General features: G+C 38.1%; 2 protein-coding genes across 4 annotated transcripts; both read left to right on the top strand.

Annotated features, from left to right (window-relative positions):
- The first annotated feature begins 596 nt into the window (after positions 1-596).
- On the top strand, positions 597-5,753 carry LOC111844036 (uncharacterized). Of its 2 annotated transcripts, none has more exons than XM_023812117.2 (3): positions 597-801; positions 2,707-4,817; positions 5,280-5,753. In XM_023812117.2, the coding sequence occupies exon 2, from the start codon at positions 2,885-2,887 to the stop codon at positions 4,811-4,813; it is 1,929 nt and encodes a 642-aa protein (XP_023667885.2). In that variant the 5' UTR covers positions 597-801; positions 2,707-2,884; the 3' UTR covers positions 4,814-4,817; positions 5,280-5,753. The 2 variants fall into 2 exon arrangements, with proteins under 2 accessions (XP_023667885.2, XP_023667884.2); XM_023812116.2 differs by having other exon boundaries at positions 5,277-5,753.
- A 3,952-nt stretch (positions 5,754-9,705) lies between these two features.
- LOC111844079 (calpain small subunit 1-like) lies at positions 9,706-18,291 on the top strand. Of its 2 annotated transcripts, none has more exons than XM_072700974.1 (11): positions 9,706-9,860; positions 10,579-10,654; positions 10,887-10,923; positions 11,490-11,582; positions 13,373-13,430; positions 13,810-13,874; positions 15,000-15,068; positions 15,169-15,247; positions 16,234-16,350; positions 16,436-16,494; positions 17,416-18,291. In XM_072700974.1, the coding sequence occupies exons 2-11, from the start codon at positions 10,602-10,604 to the stop codon at positions 17,440-17,442; spliced, it is 657 nt and encodes a 218-aa protein (XP_072557075.1). In that variant the 5' UTR covers positions 9,706-9,860; positions 10,579-10,601; the 3' UTR covers positions 17,443-18,291. The 2 variants fall into 2 exon arrangements, with proteins under 2 accessions (XP_072557075.1, XP_072557076.1); XM_072700975.1 differs by lacking the exon at positions 9,706-9,860 and adding an exon at positions 10,255-10,276.
- The last annotated feature ends 4,008 nt before the right edge of the window (positions 18,292-22,299 follow it).

Genomic DNA, 22,299 nt, shown 5'->3' with positions numbered 1-22,299 from the left:
GGCATAGGTTCCAGCCCTTATTCTAAGTCTATAAATATCGTCACTTTTACGACACTCCCTTAAATACCTCGTTAAATCAGCCCGGTTCCATTAATATGAAATCAAATCATTCATGTTTTCAGGTTTATGGATGAAACCAAAGTTTGTAAAAGGCCCCTGAAATTATTGGACTAAGCATTAAACGAGAGTTAAACTGAAGAACCCAAATTCACAGTTAAACTAACTTTACCGTAATCACGCGCCACGAATAGAAAACTGAGAGTTTGCCAAGCAAGGTTGCCAACCCTGGGATTTAGACAGATAAATGCCCAGGGTTTAATGGCTTAATTCTCATGAAGTTGCCGTCGCTCAAAGATTTGAACATCAGCTTTATTTTCAAAGATTGTTTGTCTGAACGGGCGCGATTTCTTATTCCGAAGTGAAGAATCTGCATTTAGGATGTTATGACTTTTGAATAAACCAAACGCAAGTGGTTCTTAACTGTGAAGACGAATTAGATCCTAAGCGAAGCAATCTCTGCCGTGCACTCTAACCCTCTTAGCGGAGAGAGAGAGATGGGGGATGTCTCACTGGTTGCTAAGGGCAACGGGGTGATATAGATGGTGTGTATTTGCTGAACCCCAGCTGCGCGTCTCTTAATACTGCTGCGACCCTCACGTCCCCGCGCAATTCCAGACACTGGCTTGGCTGCTTTCAGGCGAGAGGAGACGAGAAAGGATTTGATTTGCGTCTTTCCCTGTCTGGGATCGATTATTACCTTTCTTTCATACGCAATAACGGATTTACCTTAACGAGCACGAGGTTTGGAAATTATTGCTATATTAACTCAAATTTTATGTGGGAATGTTTGATTAATTCATCCTTTGTTTTGTTTCTTAATTCACAGCTTACTAACTTGTAGGATTTCATTTATATATTCTGCATAAAATGCTAGCGATGATTCCAGTGTATTGTTTTTTTGCATTAAGAGAGTAAGTGAACAAAAAGAATTGTTTAGGATTTTAGGATATAGCTCTCTTATTGTCTTCACTGCGCGTATTCGGATGCGTTTTGTCGAATTACATGCTTAATGCAGTCAGTATAGTATGTGGGAAAAAGAATGGTGAATTTCAGTCACAGTCTCGGTTTTTCACAGGGGTTATTCACTATCTGTTGGATTTCCTGCTGTCAGACATTTAAAAACTCACTCAAGTAAACAAGTAAATGGTCTCGTCCTCCGCTTTATTCTTTTACGAATCAAAGCAATTCATTTTGAAAATGTCGAGTAATGTACATAATAAGATTACAATAAGACTGCAGTCAGGTAGTGTTTATTTTCCCAGTAGGTGGGAAAAGCAAGCTTTTATAACTAGATATGCATAATACTTATGCAAATACATTTTTATGGTGGTTTGGCGTTGACATAATTGTGACAGAACATGAAATAGCCTACTATTATATTTATTTCTCAAAAATGTGACATTTATAATACTCCTATTATCACTTTTAAATCATTTTGCTATGAATGAATGAATAATTTATTTCCATTTTAATGTCCCAGAATTGACAAAATAATTAATACGGGGGTATCTAATTATTGTTTTACATGCCCTCATGGTTTCCTCTAATTGGGAAAATGCGTGTTGATTCCCTTGATTTGATGTCTAAACAGCTTGAGCGGAATAGCTCAGTCTTCTTTTTGGAGATAATAATATTGCAGCAACAACAACAATGCGTAGACATTCGTAAGGGCTGGAGGGGGAGGGGTATTGTGATCCATGTTAGATATGTAAATGAGGTTTAGGAAAGGACAGGCACCTGCTGTCTGGACAATTTGCATTGGCTTTTCACTGCTTCCTCGTTCGAATGCTGCTTTATTTCTGCAATGTGAGATTGGAACGTAAAGTGAAGGTCTAGCACTGGTTTCTCCATTTTTTCTTCGGATGTGCTAGAGCGTTGTAGATAACAAAGAACTGGGTTTGTCGAAGAGGGAAACCAGCCAAGAGCTCAGTTGTTCATATGTCAGTCAGAAGAGGACTCTGTTGTCTCACTTTCCTGTGAAAGCAGGCCAGATGCACTAGAAACACACAGACCCCATGAACTCCAAAGGTTATTCGTTTTTTTTGTTTTTTATTTGGAGTTTTTTGTGTTACTCTAATACCGAAACAAGATAATGTATGTTTACATTGCATGTTAGAGTTTTTAATTTACATTTAAAAGTCACTTAGGCTTATACCACAGTCATTTGAATAATATAATGCAGCTGTGTTCAAATCCTTAGTAGATTATGACAAATCATGTTAATCATGTTGAACAGATACACGTAAAACTCATTAAATTTGTAACACGCATATATAGTCCTCTTATTTTATTGCTAAATATTCTGCACATCTGCTTGTTTTCTCTCAAATTCTGTGTAGCACCCTTTTGTGACGACATCTCAGCAAACCGTGCATCTACTTAGCTGTGCAGTATGGCTTTTAAATGGTTAGGTGAGAGAAATCCAAAGCCTACAAAGCAGCTGTCTAGAATATATTGGGTATTTATTTACTTCATTTCAAGCTATTGCGCTATCCTGCATATTTTAAATAGCTAATATCTGTCATTGTTGTTTTACGTTGAGTCAAGGGCTGACTCCACATACAGATGCAGTCAATGCTATTTTGCATAGGACTTTTTCTATTCTGTTGTTTTAATGAGTCATTTTTAACTTCTCCCTTTCACCAGGATTACAGTTCCTCATCTCTTTGGATCACCTGGAAACATCATATGGATCTCTGTATTCTGAAGAGAACCCGTTTTGGATTATTCTCAGTGTCAATTCATGATCAATGAACTTTGCTGCATTAGACAGAAAAGAAATTGCTACCCCTGAAGTGTAGGATCTTCTTATACTTTTATTGACATGGCAGCTGTAACATGCAACGACCCTGTTGAGGAAGATGGCTTGGAGGGAGCCGAAATGAAACCCATAAATTTGGAATCCTCCACAGGACAGTCTGAAGAACAGAAGCCCACTGATGAAGTAACACAAAGCACAGAGCAACAGCTGGGTGACGGAAAAACCAAGCCGACCTCAGAGAAAATCTGGGGCTCTTTCCTAAAAAACAGTGGGAAGCTGGGTAAAGTAATGGTAGGGAAGAAAAAGAAAGACATAGGTAATACAGAGGCAAATGTGGAAGGTCCGGAGCAGGAAAAGTCCACAGCTCTCTGCCCAGTCAAAGAAGGGGAGGAGGGATCTTTACCTCCATCATCCAGTGCGGAAGGTTCTGGGCCACAAAAACAGTGCAACAATAAAGAACCAGAAAAGCAGGAGGATGAGGCGACTGCGAAAGAACAAAAGCCATCAAGCTCTAACAAGGATGTTAAGCCAAAGCAGGGTGAGAAGTCTAGTGTGCGGGATTTCATCCGCAAGCCTGTGTCCAGAATTTTCTCACACAAAAGCACAGAGAAAAAAGACTTGGCCAATGAAGCTCAGACAGAGAAAAAGACTAGATCCAGATCTCTAGACAGAATGGAAGACACCGAAGCCTGCTGCAGTGCAACAGATCCAACTGATGATTCAAAAGCAGCTGGGGAGGCACACGGGTTGATTCCTCATGAAAGGAAAGCCTGGCATTCTTTTAAGAAGTTTATGCCACAGAAGAATGTCAAGAAAAGCAATGAGGATTCCAAGGATTTGGAAGGAGCAGAGGCTTCACATGGCGACGCTGGAGAATCCGAGTCAAAGGTGGATCATACCGGGCAGAAAAAATGGAAATTGAAAAGATCATGGACGTTCCAAGGGCTGAAGAGAGACCCGTCTATGACTGGCATCCATAAATCAAAGGGTGCTGATAAAGGAGAACAGATCACTGGGGATGTAGATCAGGGGACTGTGGCACTCTGTGAAGACGGCAAACTTCCAGGGGAAGCGGAAGCAGAAGATAAGGCACATGCAGAGCAAGAGGAAGAAGTTTCTACTACGCAGCGCGCAAAATCAACAGATCACCATGCCAGTGAAATCTGGACTTCATTCAAGAAGCGAGTGACACCTAAGTCAAAGAAGTCAGTGGATCACGTCACTGTCACTGAGGAAGAGCAGACAGATGCAGATGAGCATAATGAGGCACAAGCTTGTCAAGAAGAAGTAAAAGTTTCCAAACAAACAGAGAAAAAGACTCATTTCAACAGAGCTGTGTCACTAAAAAATTTTCTCCTGCGCAAAGGGAAAAGTGCCAGTATGGACATCGGAGAAGCCGTCGTGGAGCAAAAGGATGGCAATGGAGAAAGTGCAGGTGATGCTCCTGATGACAAAGATGGTAAAGTAAGGGAATGTGAAAGCCAAAACCTTGAAAATGTCAAGCATGATGAAGACTCTGCTAATCAGATGACTGTGAGTGATCTCCCAACTGGGAATGAAGAAGAAAGTGAAGTAAAGGCCAACAAAAGCACTAATGAAGAAGAAAAGCACTCCGACCTTGAGCCGAAACCACCAGAGAACCCACCTCAAGCAGCAGCTACATCACAGGACAGTTCCAGTGTTAATGGAACCGCAAGCAAAGAAGTTTGTCAGGAGAATGAATCCAGCCCTGAAGACAATTCCAGTGTTCCAGAGGTAGAATGCGCTCAGTCCAGTGCTGAGGGAAAAGAGGAAAGCATACAGGACACTACAGGACATAAAACAGTTTCCCTGGAAAATGCAGAGGAAGAAATTAATAAAGTGGAAACATGTCATCAAGAATCTGAAGTGCAGGATGAGAATGATTGCTCCAGCAGACCAAAAGATGACGAGAACCTAAACCAAGAACAGCCCTCTGATAGCAAGCACTCTTCTGATAGTCCAGCACCTTAAAGCGGTAAGTGAGATCCAGACTATGAATACTGTCTACGGTGGTCTGGATGTTACAAATCAGATCCGCACTGTAAGTTAAATGCCATTGCTTGTGCATACATCTCCTCAAAATGGAGGTTACCATCCTGGTTTAGGGGCACATACTGATCAACTGGAGGAGATTATGTTCTTAAAGGTTACAGATTCCTTTATCTAAATGATGGATCAGATGCCATTGATCCTACTCCAACCTCAAGAACAAATATGCAGATATTGCTTTTCATCATTGATTGATCTTGTCCATAGTGCAAAGAAAGATTTCAGTTTTAGGCTTTTATGTATTAAATCCAACATACTCTTCTGTTGTCTTAATGCAAGTGCCAAAGGTTCTCTGAAAAAATCACTGTTAGGGGAGTGCTTGCCATAGTCTGATTGGGGAAGGTTTTAATAATATTTTATTTCTTTTTTTTTTATTCTTCTTCAGCAGAAAGCAGCAAGGAAGGTGAAAGGTGGTCATCCAAGAAGCACCTGATCAGCGTTGGATTCATTCAACAAGGATCTTTTCTGTTAAAAAGGGAATTATCACATTTACGTTATGATTTGTTGTGGTCAGAATGATGCAATACATCAAAAAAGTAGAATCTCTAAAGCAATAATTCGTGTGTTAGAGCAGTTTGTTTCATCATGCACTTTTAAATGTTTGCTTGTCCACTAGTAAAGATATATTGTCCGAATCTTGTCATCTTTGTTCCATCAAATGTTTGTTACAACAGTTGCTTTCAGATCAAAACAGTTTTTGACTCCTGTTTCTTTTGTGTTTTTTAATAGACAATACTCCGTGATACAAGGAACATATGTAGATGACCCAATTTGTTCAGTATGAAACGTATTCTGGTCTCTGTGTTAACGTTTTAGACTGTTATCTTCTCAACATAAATAAACCCTCAAAATATGAACACGACAGCTGTATTAGTCTCCTTATTTTCTAAGTAGATGCTATAAATATAAGTTTAAGATGAGGTTGATCATTGTTTGGCTGTGGAAATGGATCTATGCCAAGCAATGACAGAATCTGTGAGACTGCAATTTGGGAATAAAAGTAATCATTAGTATCTGCAAGGCAAGAGGGATTATAGCAAGAATTAATTTCCACTGGAAATACAGCACCAGTATTTACTTTGCATGAGCTAAAACGAAGAGATTTTATATGATCATAAATTTTCATGAGCCTCGTTTTGCTTACGCTGATGCCTGTAAAATCGATGCCGAATACATGCTACACTATTTACTTTTTTACTTTTGATATCTTAGTGAATAAAAATATTCAAACTGCATCTCTTGCAGTCCAACAAATATTTGAAGAGAATGCTTTTAATCGGGGCAGTGGAAGCTATACTTAAAAATGTTTCCGTTCTTGCTGGAAAAAATAGATATTTTATCATGAAATATTACAGATTTGTTTGATCTCTGGCTACAGTTGTACTAACATTTGAGAAAATCGGTATATTTTACTGGAAAATCCATACAGGCTTTTCCCCTTTTTCACATTTAGCTTTATCATTTTAGCATGTATAAAATTTTACCCAGCTATTATATGGATTGGATAAAGCAGAAAAAGAATCTTAGTGTAAGACTGCTATAAAGATTTCTGACTGAGGATGCCCACAATGTGTCTAGACTGTCATATTTGCATATGCCATTCATCTTGCAAAAGAGAAATGCACAACATCGTTCTCATTTAATTATTGAAAGTAGTATTCAGGCTATGCAAATGATGTTTGGAATAACAATGTCAAGGGTGAGACTCTGGGGACCTCATTAATGAATACACTGTCAGTATTCCCAGTTGATTTTATTGAGCAGAAATACAACAAAACAATCAGAGTGGTTGTTCTCACACGATCAAGTCAGTTTATTTTTGTCCCGAAGTTCAATGCATAGATCTGTTATTGAGCAGTATGCAAAAATAAGAATAATATAAATATTTTAGCTCATGTAACATTCCCATAGTTTACGGTAACCTTTCGCGCACAATAACCCTACAAGGTAATCTTGTTTGTTTCTGCTGTGTCACTCACTTCCCTGTAGCGCCATCTTGCGCATAAATCTGGAATTACATGCGATAAAGGCCAAGACCTTGACAAAAAGATATATTTTCTCCAATCCATTTCCCAAATTCAGCTTCAACCTCAACTTCGATCGTTTGTCAATTACTTTCAAACACAAATATATTTAAAAGCACCATTTAAATTTTTTTTGCAGCTTATTAACTAGAAATACAAACTGTTCCATTTTATAATAAGACGGAAATTGCATCTTTTTACAGGACAATTGTTTAACTCAGTGAAGAACAGAAGATTAGCATTCATTCTATTAACATTTATTTTCTCCAGACTTCAAAATGTAGCACATTTTTTGTACACCAGAAACATGCCCACAAAAATACTGCACAGAGCACTTAAAATGTGTAAATAAATTGAAAAACTCATAAATTCTTGATAAATACAACTTAAATAGTTTATAATTGCATAGAAAAATTAATTTTGAATCCATTCTTTAATGTGTAAAATAATTTGCTGAGATGAAAATCCTGCTTAAATAGACATATTTGTGATGGGACTTATGATTGATCAAATCATTTATATTATTTTTCTTACTAAGCTTTATTCTTTTTAAATTCTAAATATCCAACCATGTTCATAATCATTTACCCAATGCAAGGTCAGGACATTTTTGGTGATGGAATCAGGAATCATATGGGATACAATCCATGTCAAAGCACATAGACTCACTTACACACTACATGCAATTAAAAGACACCTATTCCTAACTGTATGTTTTTGGTGTGAGGGAGGTAAGCAGAGCATCCAGAGAAAACCCAAACTAATAGGGCAAAAAACATTCAAAATCCACAAACACAGATCATGGGGGCAAAATTTAACCCCCAACTCAAGATGTAAGGCCACAGTGCTGCCCAGTGAGCTGTACAGTACCTGCTGCCCTTCAATCCTAGAAATATTTTAATAAAATATCCCATAATGTTTGTTTTTTATCAGTATTTAATGTGATGCATTTCACATTTCCCCATCATTAATCCATACATCTCCTAGCTATTTAATCAGTACAGGGTTGTGGGGCTTAAACCCAAATTAAATTATTAATAAATATTCACATACCCCTCTTTCTTCCAAAGACTTATCCAATATAGGTAAAGACTATATATCTTTTATTAAATCTCATTAAGTGACATTATTTTTCAGATCCAAAGTTCTACACCACAAGAAGAAAGAAAATTTATCTTAGATAGATATATAGATAATAAAGTCTGTCTGTCTGTCTATAAATTTTCTTTCTCAGTATTTATACATTAGGCATGATGTTTGTCCTTACAAGTTTGCTGATATTAAACCCAATCACTTAATACACACCACACACACACACGCACACAAATACACAGCAATTTAGAGACACCTGTTCATCTGAATTGTATGGTGCAGAAGTTTGCAGAGAAATGAAAACACATAAGATGTAAATGTCAAATATAATACAAAAAAATCATTCCTTTTCTATGTCTCAAACTGTATTTAATCAGATCAGCTTTTGGCCATTTAAACCCTTTTATTTCTGGTTTCATAATCCCAATTTCTTTGAATTTCACCTCTGTAGACTGCACATGCTGATTAATACAGAGAAAACAGTTTACGTTTAATGAAGTTAATTCTATGTGGAGCATTAATGTACTTTCAACATAAAGCATAAGTTACTGCACTGTGCAACAAGGTACCACATACAGGAACACCTACCAGTTTTATATCCGTTCTCTGCTTTTCGGTGCGGCTCATCTTGAGCTAAGTATTTTTCAGTAACCCCACATTGATCAAACCCTGTAGGGCAACTGAGGTGGATCCCCGGTACTGGTCCGTGGGCATTAAACCATCGGGCCGCCCAACTCTGAGGGTTTTGCTAAACGGTTGATTAATTTTCAAATATTAAATATATATATCTACATTTTTACGACCCCTCGTAATAATTCCCCCTCGCGAGTTCTGTTCGGGGGTGAAAATGGAAACGGTAAAACCTATAAAATCAGTTGATCTTACAGTAATAAACACGTGTTCCTAGCCCACCATCTCTTATGTAGGCCATTAATTGTAAAATATTCTCAAGAGCTACCAGGCCACAAAGGTAAAGTTAATAAAAAATAATTAAAGTTGTTAAAGCTTTGGTTTTCGGAGTCGCTGTGTGGTTTCCATAGCAGTCGCACAGGTATGGACTGGTCTGGGTTGGGGACCCAACATGATATACTTTCGGGGGCCAGGATCTCTTACGTGTCTGCAATACAGCCTCACACGCGGACCGTAAACACGGAGCTCTTCTGCGCACAAGCGCGCCACAATTCGCACATGCGCAGAATGTCTGGGAGGAGGCGGGGGCTATTTGTACAATTGTAGCATCAGGCGCTAGTAGGAATTTGCACACGGCTTGGAAATTACTGTGCAGGGTTGTACATCGTTCATCGAATAACAAAATCTACGTAGTTAGAAGACGAATGAAACAAGTAGCCCCATGTTAATGGGAGAACTGTTGGCGAATGCGTTATTAAGTACGCGTTTGTACCCCCACGTCCTCAAACACTTACTGTGACGGAAGTCTGACTTTCGTAGTCCTGGGAGCCCCTAGGACCTTACACTAGTGCACAGTTTTCGTAATAGTAAGAACTCCCACACAGCATTATGGTTGCGATTCAGCAGTACTTGTCACTTAAGGGAATGTCCGTTCCAGCAATAGGTGTGATTCTGGCTCAAAACTGGCCCAAACACAGCACTTCGCTAAGCCCATTACCATCTTACTTCACGTTTTACTTACACCTTTTAACTTTTGTATTTTATACCAGAGGTCTCTAATTGCAGTCTGTAATAGGACCCAAAGACGTGTTTCCCCTCCGGTTAGGTGCTGTCTGGGTGTGTCCGTCTCTAGGGGCGTTTTTGGCATAAACAAGAATGCGCTGTTAGTCTAACGCAACTGTTTTTTACAGTCGGTGTGTTCGGCATCGTCTCTCTCGTTTAAGGTATATGATTAATCAAATCTCTTTAAATTTGCCACTTACAGTTTCATTTATATAGTTTTGTTATGCTGACCGTTTTAGTCGGTTACTGCACTTGGGGCGGGGAGGATTAAACTATGTTCTACGGCTTAATGGAGATTTTGCGTGGGATGTACAGTGATGGGCCGAATGAAACTAAACTGCAAATAAGTCATATTTCTCATTTGAAATATACATCACATGTGTTTTTATTGGTTACCGCTGACCATATTATTTCATCAGATATATGGTACTTGTATATGAGGATTACTGATTTGTGGTGCAGTTTTAACTGTTCTGTATACGCAGTTAAGTTGCTAAAAGTTTTCACAAATGTACGGTCTTTGTACTTACGACTCGGATCGCACTTCCTTTGCAGACAATTTTGTGCTACAGAACAGGTCATTGCTTTACATTGTATTTCGATCCATGACTTGTTTAGCGAGTTAACGTTTTCTGAAGACTGCATTTCTGAAGTATTGATATAATCCCTTTATCAGTATGTACTTTTTAAAGTGTTTTGCCAATGATACAGCATTTTAGCAGTATCATGGATTTACTGAAGTGTAATTGTGACTAAAAATAGTGAATAAAAAGTCATTTATTTTATATTTTCAAGTAATCATTAAGGATACGTCTTACATAGACAGAATTAATACGTTTAGCATGCAGTTACTGAAGTGTTATGTTTTCCTTTTCTAAGCAACCCTCCAAATAAATTTCAAGATGACATTTTTACTCAAAAAAATGGTTAGTGGTCTTATCGACTACGCCGTAAGGTGAGTATTTCAAACATCCTACGACACGATTTAGTCTAACATGAATATATGCACACACTTAAAAATTTTGGGTGATTATTTGAAATAAGTGAAAACTGAATGCATAGCAAACTAAGGTACATAAAGACTAAGAAAACTATGTAGCATCATAGTTTAATTGTATTAACTGTACAGTTTACAGTAGTTTAATTGCACTGAATTGTATGACTCACGTCACCTCTTTCATCAACAGTAATATTGATCCCAGCCAGTTTGTTCCTTCAGAACCTGTAAGTTGAGAGAATATTTTTGCTGTTTTCTTTATATTGTGGAATTTTAACAGAATTGAATGCACGTTGTCATGTGTAATGCAAAAAGCAACATTTACTTTTTATTAATTTATTATATATTGTTCATAGTACCCTTGGTTCATGGAAAAACGATACATTTTATTACATTTCAAGTAAATACTTATATTGATATCTTTCTCTTGTAGTGAGTATACAGGGTCACCATCTGTGCATTAATATTGCTGTTTCCTAATAAATTGATGTGTTGTGTTTGAGAAATGATTTTGAAAGGAGGCACGCTTTTGGATAAAATGTTATTAATGGTCCATTTCAGCAATAGTGTTTAACCTAAGAGGGGGAAAAGCACATTTTTACATTTATTTTGGAGTGTATAATGAAGTGAACTTGCTTTCAGAAGTGTGATTGTTTAATGTGTTATGAGTGACTTGCCTGTGTTAGAGGATGACTTGCAAAGCAATTTTCTGTGTCATGCATGTTTTATTCTTTGTATTACGGTAATGTAGATATGTAGGGCTGTGGGTAATAGATGTGTCTCTGTGCATTAGCCTCCACCCCAAATGCATCAGACACATGCTGCGCTGAATGAGAGCGCCGAAGAGAAGCAGTTCCGCAGGGTCTTCGAGCAGCTGGCTGGGGAGGTGTGTACCACCTGTAAATGTAATGTCTTGTTCCTCCAAATGAAACTTTTTTGTCACATCTAAGCTCATTGATGGGCCGAATGGCCTCCTCTCGTTTGTAAATTTCTTATGTTCTTATAGGTTCTAATTTATTATCCAGAATTTTTGATACCTCCATATCTTGGGTTAACATTATTATGAATGTGTAAACATTCCGTGTTTGTAATTTTTGACCGTACTAATTGAGAGATAATTGCTTATGGGTGAATAGTATAGTATGTGGTTGTGATTAACATATAAGCTGTAGAAATAAATGACAAAAAGGTTTTCAATAAAATTATACTTTGTAGCAGTGTTTCTGCGTTTGTAAAACATATTTTTCTGTAAATGAACTAAAGACACACTCTTTTAGGATGTGACTGTGTAACAATTGAGTGCTACAACTGGTAGTAACTCACATACATGCAGTTAGCTGGCATTCTGGTTTTGTATGGGTTCCTTTCTTTAGACTCCCTTTTTAGGTAGTCCTAAGGACAGTGTCAGTATAAAAGAAAAAACTAGCCCACTAAAATTTAATATATGCATTCAGCGTGTCATTTAAATGTGTCTGGTATCTTTAGAGTTTCAAAACTTTTTTTTAGGTTGAGGTGGGGCCTTTTGGTTGTGAGTCATGCTTTAATGAGTCATGACTATTCTTGTGTTAGATTTTTCAGTTCTTCTTTGATATTGTAACTGGGTAGGAAAATTTTGCATTAAATAATAGTGATGAGAACTTTGTTCTTTATTATGTACTGATGTGTTTTATATTTTAAGCTTTTTACTCACTGTTTATGTATATTGAATCAGCAGATGATTTGGTTAGCATTTTTTGTTATTAAATAAGTTCACACTTGTTTCAGCAATGATGAACAGTGTTGGGCTGCATGGTGATTCACTGGGTGCCTTTGTTGCCTCACATCTCCAGATTTAGGGCTTTAAATTCTGCCTGTGTGTGTATGAGTTTGTATGTTGTGCAGGTTTCCTAGACAAATTGGGATTACTAAATATACAGTATATGGGGTTAGTTACATTATGAGATGTCTATACTGATTTTTGTTTAGCTATGGCCTCTGTAAGGAAAAGTAGTAATGATGTTCCAATGTTCTTGGTTGATCGTGTGAATACAGACAGTGTTAGCTATTAATGACCAGGGGGGAATGATCAAAGGGGAAGCCAGGGAGAGAATGGGGGTTCCAGTCGGCACCACTAGGGTGATGAGGAAGATGATTGAATTACAATGATCAGAAAGTCTCCACCCTGTCCTGCCCCATCCCTGCCCCAGGCTCCTCAAAGTCCAGGGGGGTCACTCTTTATACAGTATGTGAATTCACTCACAACCCCTACACACAGCACCTTGGCGGGGAGGGTCTTTTGGGGTATAAAGGGGGGTGAAGAACTGCCCTTAATTTGTATTTGAGCTGCCTTTCAATACCTGGTGTATGTCTACACTGTATTACATTATATTATTTTTACTGTTCAATAAACCACCATTTTGCTGAAACTGCGGAGACTCTGCAAGTGGATTCCATACACCTCCAAAAATATTAATTTCATAATTCATACCCAGTATGTTTTTTGCATTGGTGTTTTATTTTTGAAAGTGAGCTTACATAATGTTTCACCAAAAACCATAATTTAAGGATCCTAACTTTACATTTTCATTTTGTATTTAAAACTGAATCTACTAGGAACAATAGTCTTCTACTCCTCTTTCCAGTTCACCATCATATCAATGATGATCTGTTCATTAATATATTTTTCTTTGTCCCCAGGACATGGAGGTGAGCCCTAATGAACTGATGGGGATACTCAACAAAATCATCGGCAAGCGTAAGCTGTATTAGCACATATACATGCCCATTGTATGTGTCTTTGTATTCTAATACATGTTGCATTAACGCATCTTTAATGCATTTTATTGACTTCCATTGTCAAGTCTGTGGATAATAAAATTGGAAGTACAATGGTAGTTCAGTCACTTTAATGTTATTTTACAGCTTTTCCTGCTTAAATCATGCCAACCATCCATCCATCCATTTTCTATACTCGCTTCTGTATTTTATTAATTACGCTTCTTTTTCATGCTATTTTTTTGCATGAGAATTTGATTTTGCTTTTTTGTCGTCTGCTTTTAAGCAGTGTTTGCCTTCCTGTGGTCTCTCTTCCATTAGTTTTAGTAACCAGGATGGGGGGGTTTTCTGTGTTTCAGATTCCGACCTGAAAACTGACGGCTTCAGCCTTGAATCTTGCCGGGGCATGGTGGCGGTCATGGATGTATCCTTCCAGAAGATGAAAGTGATAGTTTATTGGTTATCAGCAGAGCATATTGGCTATTGGTTATCAGCAGAGCATAATGGTTATTGGTTATCAGCAGAGCATATTGGTTATTAGTTATCAGCAGAGCATAATGGTTATTGGTTATCGGCAGAGCGTATTGGTTGTTGGTTATCAGCAGAGCATATTGGCTATTGGTTATCAGCAGAGCATATTGGCTGTTGGTTATCAGCAGAGCGTATTGGTTATTGATTATCAGCAGAGCATATTGGTTATTGGTTATCAGCAGAGCGTATTGATTGTTGGTTATCAGCAGAGCATAATGGTTATTGGTTATCAGCAGAGCATATTGGCTGTTGGTTATCAGCAGAGCGTATTGGTTGTTGGTTATCAGCAGAGCATAATGGTTATTGGTTATCAGCAGAGCATATTGGCTGTTGGTTATCAGCAGAGCGTATTGGTTGTTGGTTATCAGCAGAGCATAATGGTTATTGGTTATCAGCAGAGCATTAGCAAAGCTGTGACTTGGCTGCTAATGACAGTAAATTTCCTAAGTGTAAATTAAATTTTTCATATATATTTTGACCATTTACAGAAGATCACAAATAGCCAAGCCAACTTCGATGAATCGACAAATACGAAAGAAATTAATTTATTTCATGTTTTATTTTTTGACAAACTGTATTACCTAGGCACACTATCAGTTGTCAAATTACTCCTTGCAGTTCCGCTATTTATGTTATCCTGTGAGAAGCAAGTCGTGTTTTCTTTTCTGTCTTTTTTAAATAAAATCCTACTCAAAGTTATATTATTTAAGTTATTTATAGGGACTTGTAATTTGTTACTGTGATAATGCGATAAGTGACAGTGGACAGAAACAAAGCTGTTATTTTGTGCCTAAACGATTAATAACATATTATCATATTAAAATATTCACCCTAATTAATGATATTGAATACATAGTTTAAAAAAGCAGCATAGACTGAACAATGGATAGTTATGGATGACTAAAATATGTGCATGACAATAAAAAATATACTACAACATTTACAACATTTTAGTAATAATAGCAGTAGAACAAATCTTTCAATTGTGTGCAAGTTTTCCATTCACTCCAACAACCAGGGTGACAGCACTGGGAAGTTGGGATTCCATGAGTTCAAGTATTTATGGAACAACATCAAGAGGTGGCAGGTATTGATGAGGGTTTTATTCCTCTTTTCTGCAAATGTTTACACCAGTTCAGATCAAAGGAGACTGGGAACTCCATTTCTCATGCCGAATTTCTCCTTAGGGGGTTTACAAGACGTATGATGCAGACCATTCAGGTGTCATTGGTGCCGATGAGTTGCCCAAAGCTTTCAGAGCTGCAGGTGAGTACAGAATACCACAGTGGTCACCTTGATTAGCTGTGTGACTCTTTGGGGTCAGTCAGGCTGAATGGTTAAAACTGTAACTTGAACTCGTTTATAGAATTGTCATGAGGAAGCAAGTTGCATGTGCCTTTTTGTCCTAACTTCAAAAACAGTTTTGTATCAGTTATACTAATTCAGCCCTTTAAAATTGAAACGTACTAGGCAGTCATTCATATTGCAAAACAGGTTATTAGATTGGTTTTCATTAATTAAATTGTATTAATTTGTTTAGCTATTCAGTATAATTATTTGCAAGTCATGATAACCCTTTTGGAATTATAAGAGCATGCAAATATAGAAAATGCATAGAACATGCAAATATGTAAAGGACTGTAGGGGATCGCAGTGAAGGGCAGCCAACTGCTGCAACTACTTGGGGTTAAGGGTCCTGCTGAAGAGCCTGTGGTCATGTGACTATTCTGCTGAGACCGGGTTTGAACTGGTGACCATCTGATTAGAGGCACAGAGACTTAGCCCACTAATCGAAATGTAATTGTATGTAAATTTGGAAATTGGGAAGAATATATAAACAAATTCCAATACTAATTTTTAAGCCCTGAAATAACATCAATTGTATTGGGTCTAATCTCACTCTAATTTTAAATTTTGATTTATTTCAAATAAATCTGTATAGTTCATTTTTCTAGTTAAGAAGGTCTGAAACTGAACCGGCTCTAACCAGGAAAGAGAAGCCACCTATATCCAGTAATACCAACTTTATGAAGGTCATTTAAACAGTAGTACTCAAATTGTCAAAAAGGCGAAATTACCCATAGGATCAATAGTACATTTCAGTCCTTTTACCGTAATACATCAATCTTCTAACCAGTTATCCTGGGTGAGGTTGTGGGGGGGGGGGTAGTTTGGTTGGGGCCTGTTCATGTGAATTATATGTGAATAATATTCATGTAAAATCTTAACATTTTTCTGACCCTCACAAACAGGCTTCCCTCTCAACGATCAGCTGTTCCAGATGATCGTTCGCCGGTATTCTGACGAAAATGGGAACATGGACTTTGATAATTACATTGGCTGCCTGGTCAGGCTGGACGCCATGTGCCGTAAGTACGGATTTATCCTCTGAAGAACTTCAACTATTTCTTTCAAACTGGCAACATTTATTCAGTTTTTTGTATAAACTTTCAGGTGCATTCAAGACCCTTGACAAGGACAACAATGGAACTATTAATGTCAACATTCAGGAGGTAAAAAAAATACACACACACACACACTCTGTATTGACAGACGTACTGGGATACACATCTTAATCATTGAATTCAGGTCTTTCGTTCTGACCCATTGCCACAGCTGTATAAAATCAAGCACCTAATCATGCAGTCAGGTTTACAAACATTTGTGAAGGAATGGGTCGTTCTGGAGTTCTCAGTGAATTCAAGCATGTTGCTGTCATAGGCAGTAAGTCAGTTCACGAAATTTCTCCCGTACTAGGTATTCCATGGTCAGTTGTAAGTGGTATTATTGCAAAATCGAAGCTTTTAGGAACAGCAGAAAATCAGCCACAAAGTGGCTGACCATGTAAAGTAAAACAGCAGGGTAACCGAGTGCTAAGGCGCATAGTGCATAATAATATGCCACATCCTTTAGGGTTGCAGACAATTTATGCCATCTCATGTTGTATAATGACATTTAAATCCTAGCCCTCGAAAATAAGACAACCCAAGCTTTCTAGATGTATTTTTTTCGGAAAAAAACACTGTCTTATATTCACGCCAGTGCATATAGGAAAATGACAGGGCATATCATGATAATGCGGTTCACATGTGCATATTCGACTATCAGGGACTTACCGATTGTTAGATAAAATACAAATGGCAGAAATCTACAAATGGCAGAAGTCTTGTATTTTGTTTGGTTATTTATGGTTAAGGTTAGGGCTGGGTAGGGGTTAAGGGTGTCATGTTGGGTTAGAGTTTTGCCCATTGTGTCCCCACAAAGATATAATTACAAACCTGTGTGTGTGTGTGTGTCGGTGTCTGTGTCCATATTGGATTAAGTGTCATGTGGCTCATTCACTTGGTTCTATTAAGTTAATTCAACCTGAAACTAAGGGCGCAGTTTTATATTACACGATGTTTAATGGATCTTTATTGTTTCTTCCTTTTCAGTGGTTGCAATTAACCATGTACTCCTGAAACATGAAGATATGAAACTACAGTCACCCCTTACAGTCATGATAGCGAGGGTTAGGGGGGAGGAAGATCCCCTCAAATGTGCAAATTCGCGAGTAATACTTGATTACGTTATTAAAAATGTAAAATTAACGGAACTGAAAAGTTACTATGAGAAACGTGATTTTCCACGGTCACAGAGAGAGAGAGCTAGAACATAAATGAGGCTGATTGCTGAGACAACAATGGAGGGCGTGTCCAAGCCAAGATATTATTTTTTTTTTTACCAAACATAACTTTTACTATTAAAGTATTCACTTACGCTAAGACATATTATGCATTACTAATATCTGTATTTTATATGATTTTATGTGATCCAAATCATTTTTAACATTCCTATATTTTTGGCTTACACGTTGTCCAAAAACATTCCCATTTAATTGCTCACGGCAAACTCGCAAATCACGGAATCTGCTAATGTCAAATTCACGAATGTGGGGGGGGGGGGCGATTGTACTTCTTCTTTGTTTCCTAGACTTCACTAATTTGCTCCCTTGTATATGTACTATGCTTGTGTCCTCTGCATGAGCTTTTTCATAGAGATTACAGAGCTTTTAAGGCATAAACTAATTAAAACTTTGGTCTTTTGTGCCTTGAAATTCCATTTCTGTGATATGTATAAACAGAGCATAGGTGCATTACCTATTATGTGCAAACTCTGGTTGCAGTATACAATACAATCACTAGATGGCATACTAGTAACATGCCAAGCAAGAACCTGGACAAAATGTTAGTCTTTCTTTTCTTCAGTCTGTTTCTTTGTGACGGTGCATTATTAAAAAAAATCTCAATAAAAGAATGATTATCACTTGACATTTATGTCTTTTTTTTCATAATAATGAAACATTTGGTATTAACAGTACAGGTGTTGAATCGTTAAAATAAAAATCCCTCTTGGCATTAAATTTCTGAAGCACTCCACTACATAGCCCCCCATCCTGGGTTATTCCCTGCCTTGCACCCATAGCTTCCATAATAGGCTCCAGACCCCCCGCAACCCTGCTTAGGACAAAAGGGGAGAGAAATGGATGGCTGGATATGCTGCATAGTTGTGCCTATAAGCTAAAAGTTTTACACATAATTTTATTTTACAATCATGCAAATATAACATTTGACTCACTCATACGAGGTCAATATATGCATCTACTATTTGGAAAGTACATTTCTTTTATAGTTATTTATGTTTGATAGATTAAATAACATTTATGTGTTGTGTGATTGCATTGAATTTCTTTGAACTGAATTTAATTTAATTCTTCCTGTCATTCCAATTCAAATTCCAATTCAGCATCCTGTGGGGTGGTGCCTGTTCAATTCAGATTCCAGTTCATGATTGGAATTGGACACACTGCACAACCCCTGTACATAATGAGCTAATCAATCAGAACTCTTATGTATTCAGACACACCCTTTGAAGTGGGATTAAGGTTAATTACCCCCTTACTACTTGTGTTTTAGTTTGTGTTCATATTAATCATCTCTGTATGTGTGTCTATATGAAAGATTTGTCTTATTTTTCTTATTTGCTGCCATATTGGCCAGGACTTCCTGGAAGAAGAGATATTGTATCTCAGTGGAACCTTCCTGGTAAAATAAAGGATAAATAAAATAAATAAACGACCAGCAACAAAAATGGCAGCTGTCCAGAGAATTGTGCAAATCAATCCAAGAGGCCATCTCCACTAAATCCATACTCCACCTTTTATTCCTCATTTACATACATGCATTACACCATACATACTACTAGTTCCTGTTGCTTGTTAAAGACTAAAACAAGAAAACAGAATTTGCTGGGGAGTGTGTGATGTCCACAAAGGTGTCACATTTGAGTTTTTACATATTATATATATTTTTTGTGATTATTGTCTTTTCTTTAGAATACAATGGATTGTTGCTATTTGGGGGAAATATGTGCCCACAGGACATGAGAAAATCTGTGTACTGTACTGTACTTCAAAAGTTTTTCCGTTACGGAATCGACTTGTCATTCTTGCTCCAGACCAGCAGGGGGCAGAGTCACGTAGCGATTGTCTCTTCGTTCGTTTTGCATTTTCTTGTAACTGCAGGGAACGCGGAAGCGTGGACACGCTGTTGACTGCGTCATCATTTCTCTCCTATATTTCAGGAAAGTCATGTGTAAAACACATTTAAAACAGGATAAAGACATGACAAGATATTAGTTAATTATTTTGCTAAAGCAGCTATAGTTAACAGTGACACATGAATTTTGTTAGAAGGGCTAATTAACTCGGCACACGCGTTCTCCTACTTGCGCATGTACCTGTACTGTGTTGTATGACCTATGTCATACTGGTTAGCTCAGTTCCCACATTTTCTCCCACCAGCTATAGTTGTAAAACTATTTATGCTTTATGAGTTTGTATGAAAATGGTCAATGAGATATTTGAAGTTACATGCGTGAATAATTATTAGATCTGTTAGATGTTTTTGTACTTTATATATACAGAAGCTGTAAAATAGACCTAGAAGAAAATGTGAATATGTATGTTACGCAATGTGAACTACGTATTGTGTTAACCTGGAAACGGGATATTACTGCTAAAAAAAAAAACATTGAATGTAAATCTGACTCATAAGAAAGAGACGACACGCACTTGCTGAAAAGAACGTTTAATAAATAACTGCACCTCCCACCTTGATGGTTCAAGTGCCCTTTTTAGAATCACGAATTGCGCAAACATATGGAGAGGGATACCCTCCACGGCAGGGAAAAGGCATCGGTTGGCCCCACCTCCCTGTTCGAGCACCTGACTGTGGAGATGTCTGGGCAAGTCACTGATCCTAACTAGAGGGGCATAGTTTATCAGTTTCATTCTCAGTTTTTCAGTAATCGCACATGATCAAGCTCTGTAGAACTGAATGGTTTTGAGAAGCCTGCCAGCTGATTTTGAATCTGTAAGCCCTTATTCCAGTCTCATCTGGTTCATGAAGCATAAATTTATCATTCAAACATTCAAATTTCTCAATGCAAGAAATAGGCTTAGAGAAATAATAGGCCTGCTGACTTAAAAATTGATTTGTGTCTCACCAGGAGCTGTTGTTTTCGAGTATTTTTTCTCATCACGTTGGTTTTTCATTTAAGTCAGGGGTGGCCAATCTTATCCGCAAAGGGCCGCTGTGTATGTGGGTTTTCAATGTAACTCCATAATTAGATTGCTAATTAGAGGACTGGTTGGCTGAGGAGTTCTCACACCTGGGATTGAACAGCTGACCTACAGGTTATCCCAAAAACCTGCATACACACCGGCCCTTTGCGGATAAGATTGCCCACCCCTGATTTAAGTACTTTGAACATTCATGATGAACCCCAAAAATGTGGGGGGAGCGGGGGGAGCCTGAGCACCTGCCCGTTTTGCCTATTTAATGGGAATGTGTGCATGAGCTTTAAATGGTGATGGGAAAGAGACCCGACCATATCCACCCACACTCCTTTGTCCCACAACATAATACTGTAGTGTTTCTTCTTTACATCTTGAATAAAGCTTCAATTTATGACATTTTATTGTTCTTTACGGCACTAAGAAGACTTGAGTTCGTGTTTGGATTCTTTGGATTGATTCTGATTATTTTAGGAATCCCATCCATCCATTTCCCCCACCTGCTTGTCCAATCAAAAAATTACAAGCATAAGGCAGAGAATAACCAAAGATTGGGTGACAACGCATCACAGGATACACAGGCACAACATTCACACCCATCAGCAATTTAGTAACTCCAAATCACCTTAGCCTGTTTTTGGACTGTGGGGAGTAACCTGAAATCTTGGAGAAAATCCCCTGATGACACGGGGAGAACATGCAAACTCCACACACATGGACTCAGGACAGAGACTCGAAATTCAGTCTTAGAAGTGAGAGGCAACATTGCCAGCCACTGCACCACCATGCCGCCACGTTTTTCTTAATGTAATCTTCCCCCTCTTCTACAGGTCAAAACTTGACTCATCTGGGAATATTCCTATTTTGGTTGTCAGTTGACTGTATTCAATCTCGATATTATCCTTTCAATCTGCTGTAAATTCTGGGATGTTTTATCAGGTTCCAGCACAACTTTGGTCTAATGCCTAAGTGCACATCTAGCACATCTTATAGGACCTTCTGTCTCTGTACACCAAGGTGTTTAGGTGTTTTTTTTTTCATTCCTATGTAGACAAAGCCAGATTTGTTTTTGTTCCTTCTAAATAAGTTTATCAAATCCATCTTCTCTGCTATTCATAAATAAATTCCCTCTGTCACATCGCTCTGTTTTCTCTACTACTTGGAGGTGGATTCCAGGGTCATGTTGGCATACCACCAGAAAGGATGGACCATGTCCAACAGGAGCAACTGTGGAGACAAGAGGAAGCTGTCTGAAATGGATGTCCGGGTTCTAACCCAGACTGTATCCAAAAAACATAAAACCACAGCTGCCCAACTCACTGCAGAATAAATGTGCACCTCGAAGCTCCACAGTGTCAATATTCATAGTCAGGCTGCTATGGCCAAACCTTTGGTCACCCATGCCAGTGCCAAATGTTGATTTCAATGGTGCCAGCAGCATAAATCTTTTGCCCGTGGTCAATGTAAAACAGGATGAATCCACCTTCACTATCTTTCCCATATCTAGGAGCCCCTATAGGACCTGGCATGGAGAAGACCCAAAGAGGTTTACTACCCAGACTGCTGTGTACCCAGAGTGCAGCACAGGGCTGGATCGGTGATGATTTGGGTTGCAATATCATAGCATTCCCTAGGTCCACTACCTGTTCTAGATGGGTGCGTCAGTCTCAAGGCCTACCAAACCATTCTGGAGGACCGTGTT

Source organism: Paramormyrops kingsleyae, chromosome 17 (genome assembly GCF_048594095.1).
Source record: "Paramormyrops kingsleyae isolate MSU_618 chromosome 17, PKINGS_0.4, whole genome shotgun sequence".
Classification (NCBI taxonomy): Eukaryota; Metazoa; Chordata; class Actinopteri; order Osteoglossiformes; family Mormyridae; genus Paramormyrops; species Paramormyrops kingsleyae.
Note: the sequence above shows the minus strand (reverse complement) of the source record. Positions and strands in the feature narration are given on the sequence as shown.

What these genes read in the sequence shown, in the direction of transcription:
- LOC111844079 (XM_072700974.1), top strand. Translation starts at nt 10,602, where the DNA reads ATGACATTTTTACTCAAAAAAATGGTTAGTGGTCTTATCGACTACGCC. An exon ending in TCGAGCAGCTGGCTGGGGAG is followed by an intron (nt 11,583 to 13,372) that starts GTGTGTACCACC and finishes CTTTGTCCCCAG; the next exon opens with GACATGGAGGTGAGCCCTAA. An exon ending in CAACAAAATCATCGGCAAGC is followed by an intron (nt 13,431 to 13,809) that starts GTAAGCTGTATT and finishes TCTGTGTTTCAG; the next exon opens with ATTCCGACCTGAAAACTGAC.
- LOC111844036 (XM_023812117.2), top strand. Translation starts at nt 2,885, where the DNA reads ATGGCAGCTGTAACATGCAACGACCCTGTTGAGGAAGATGGCTTGGAG.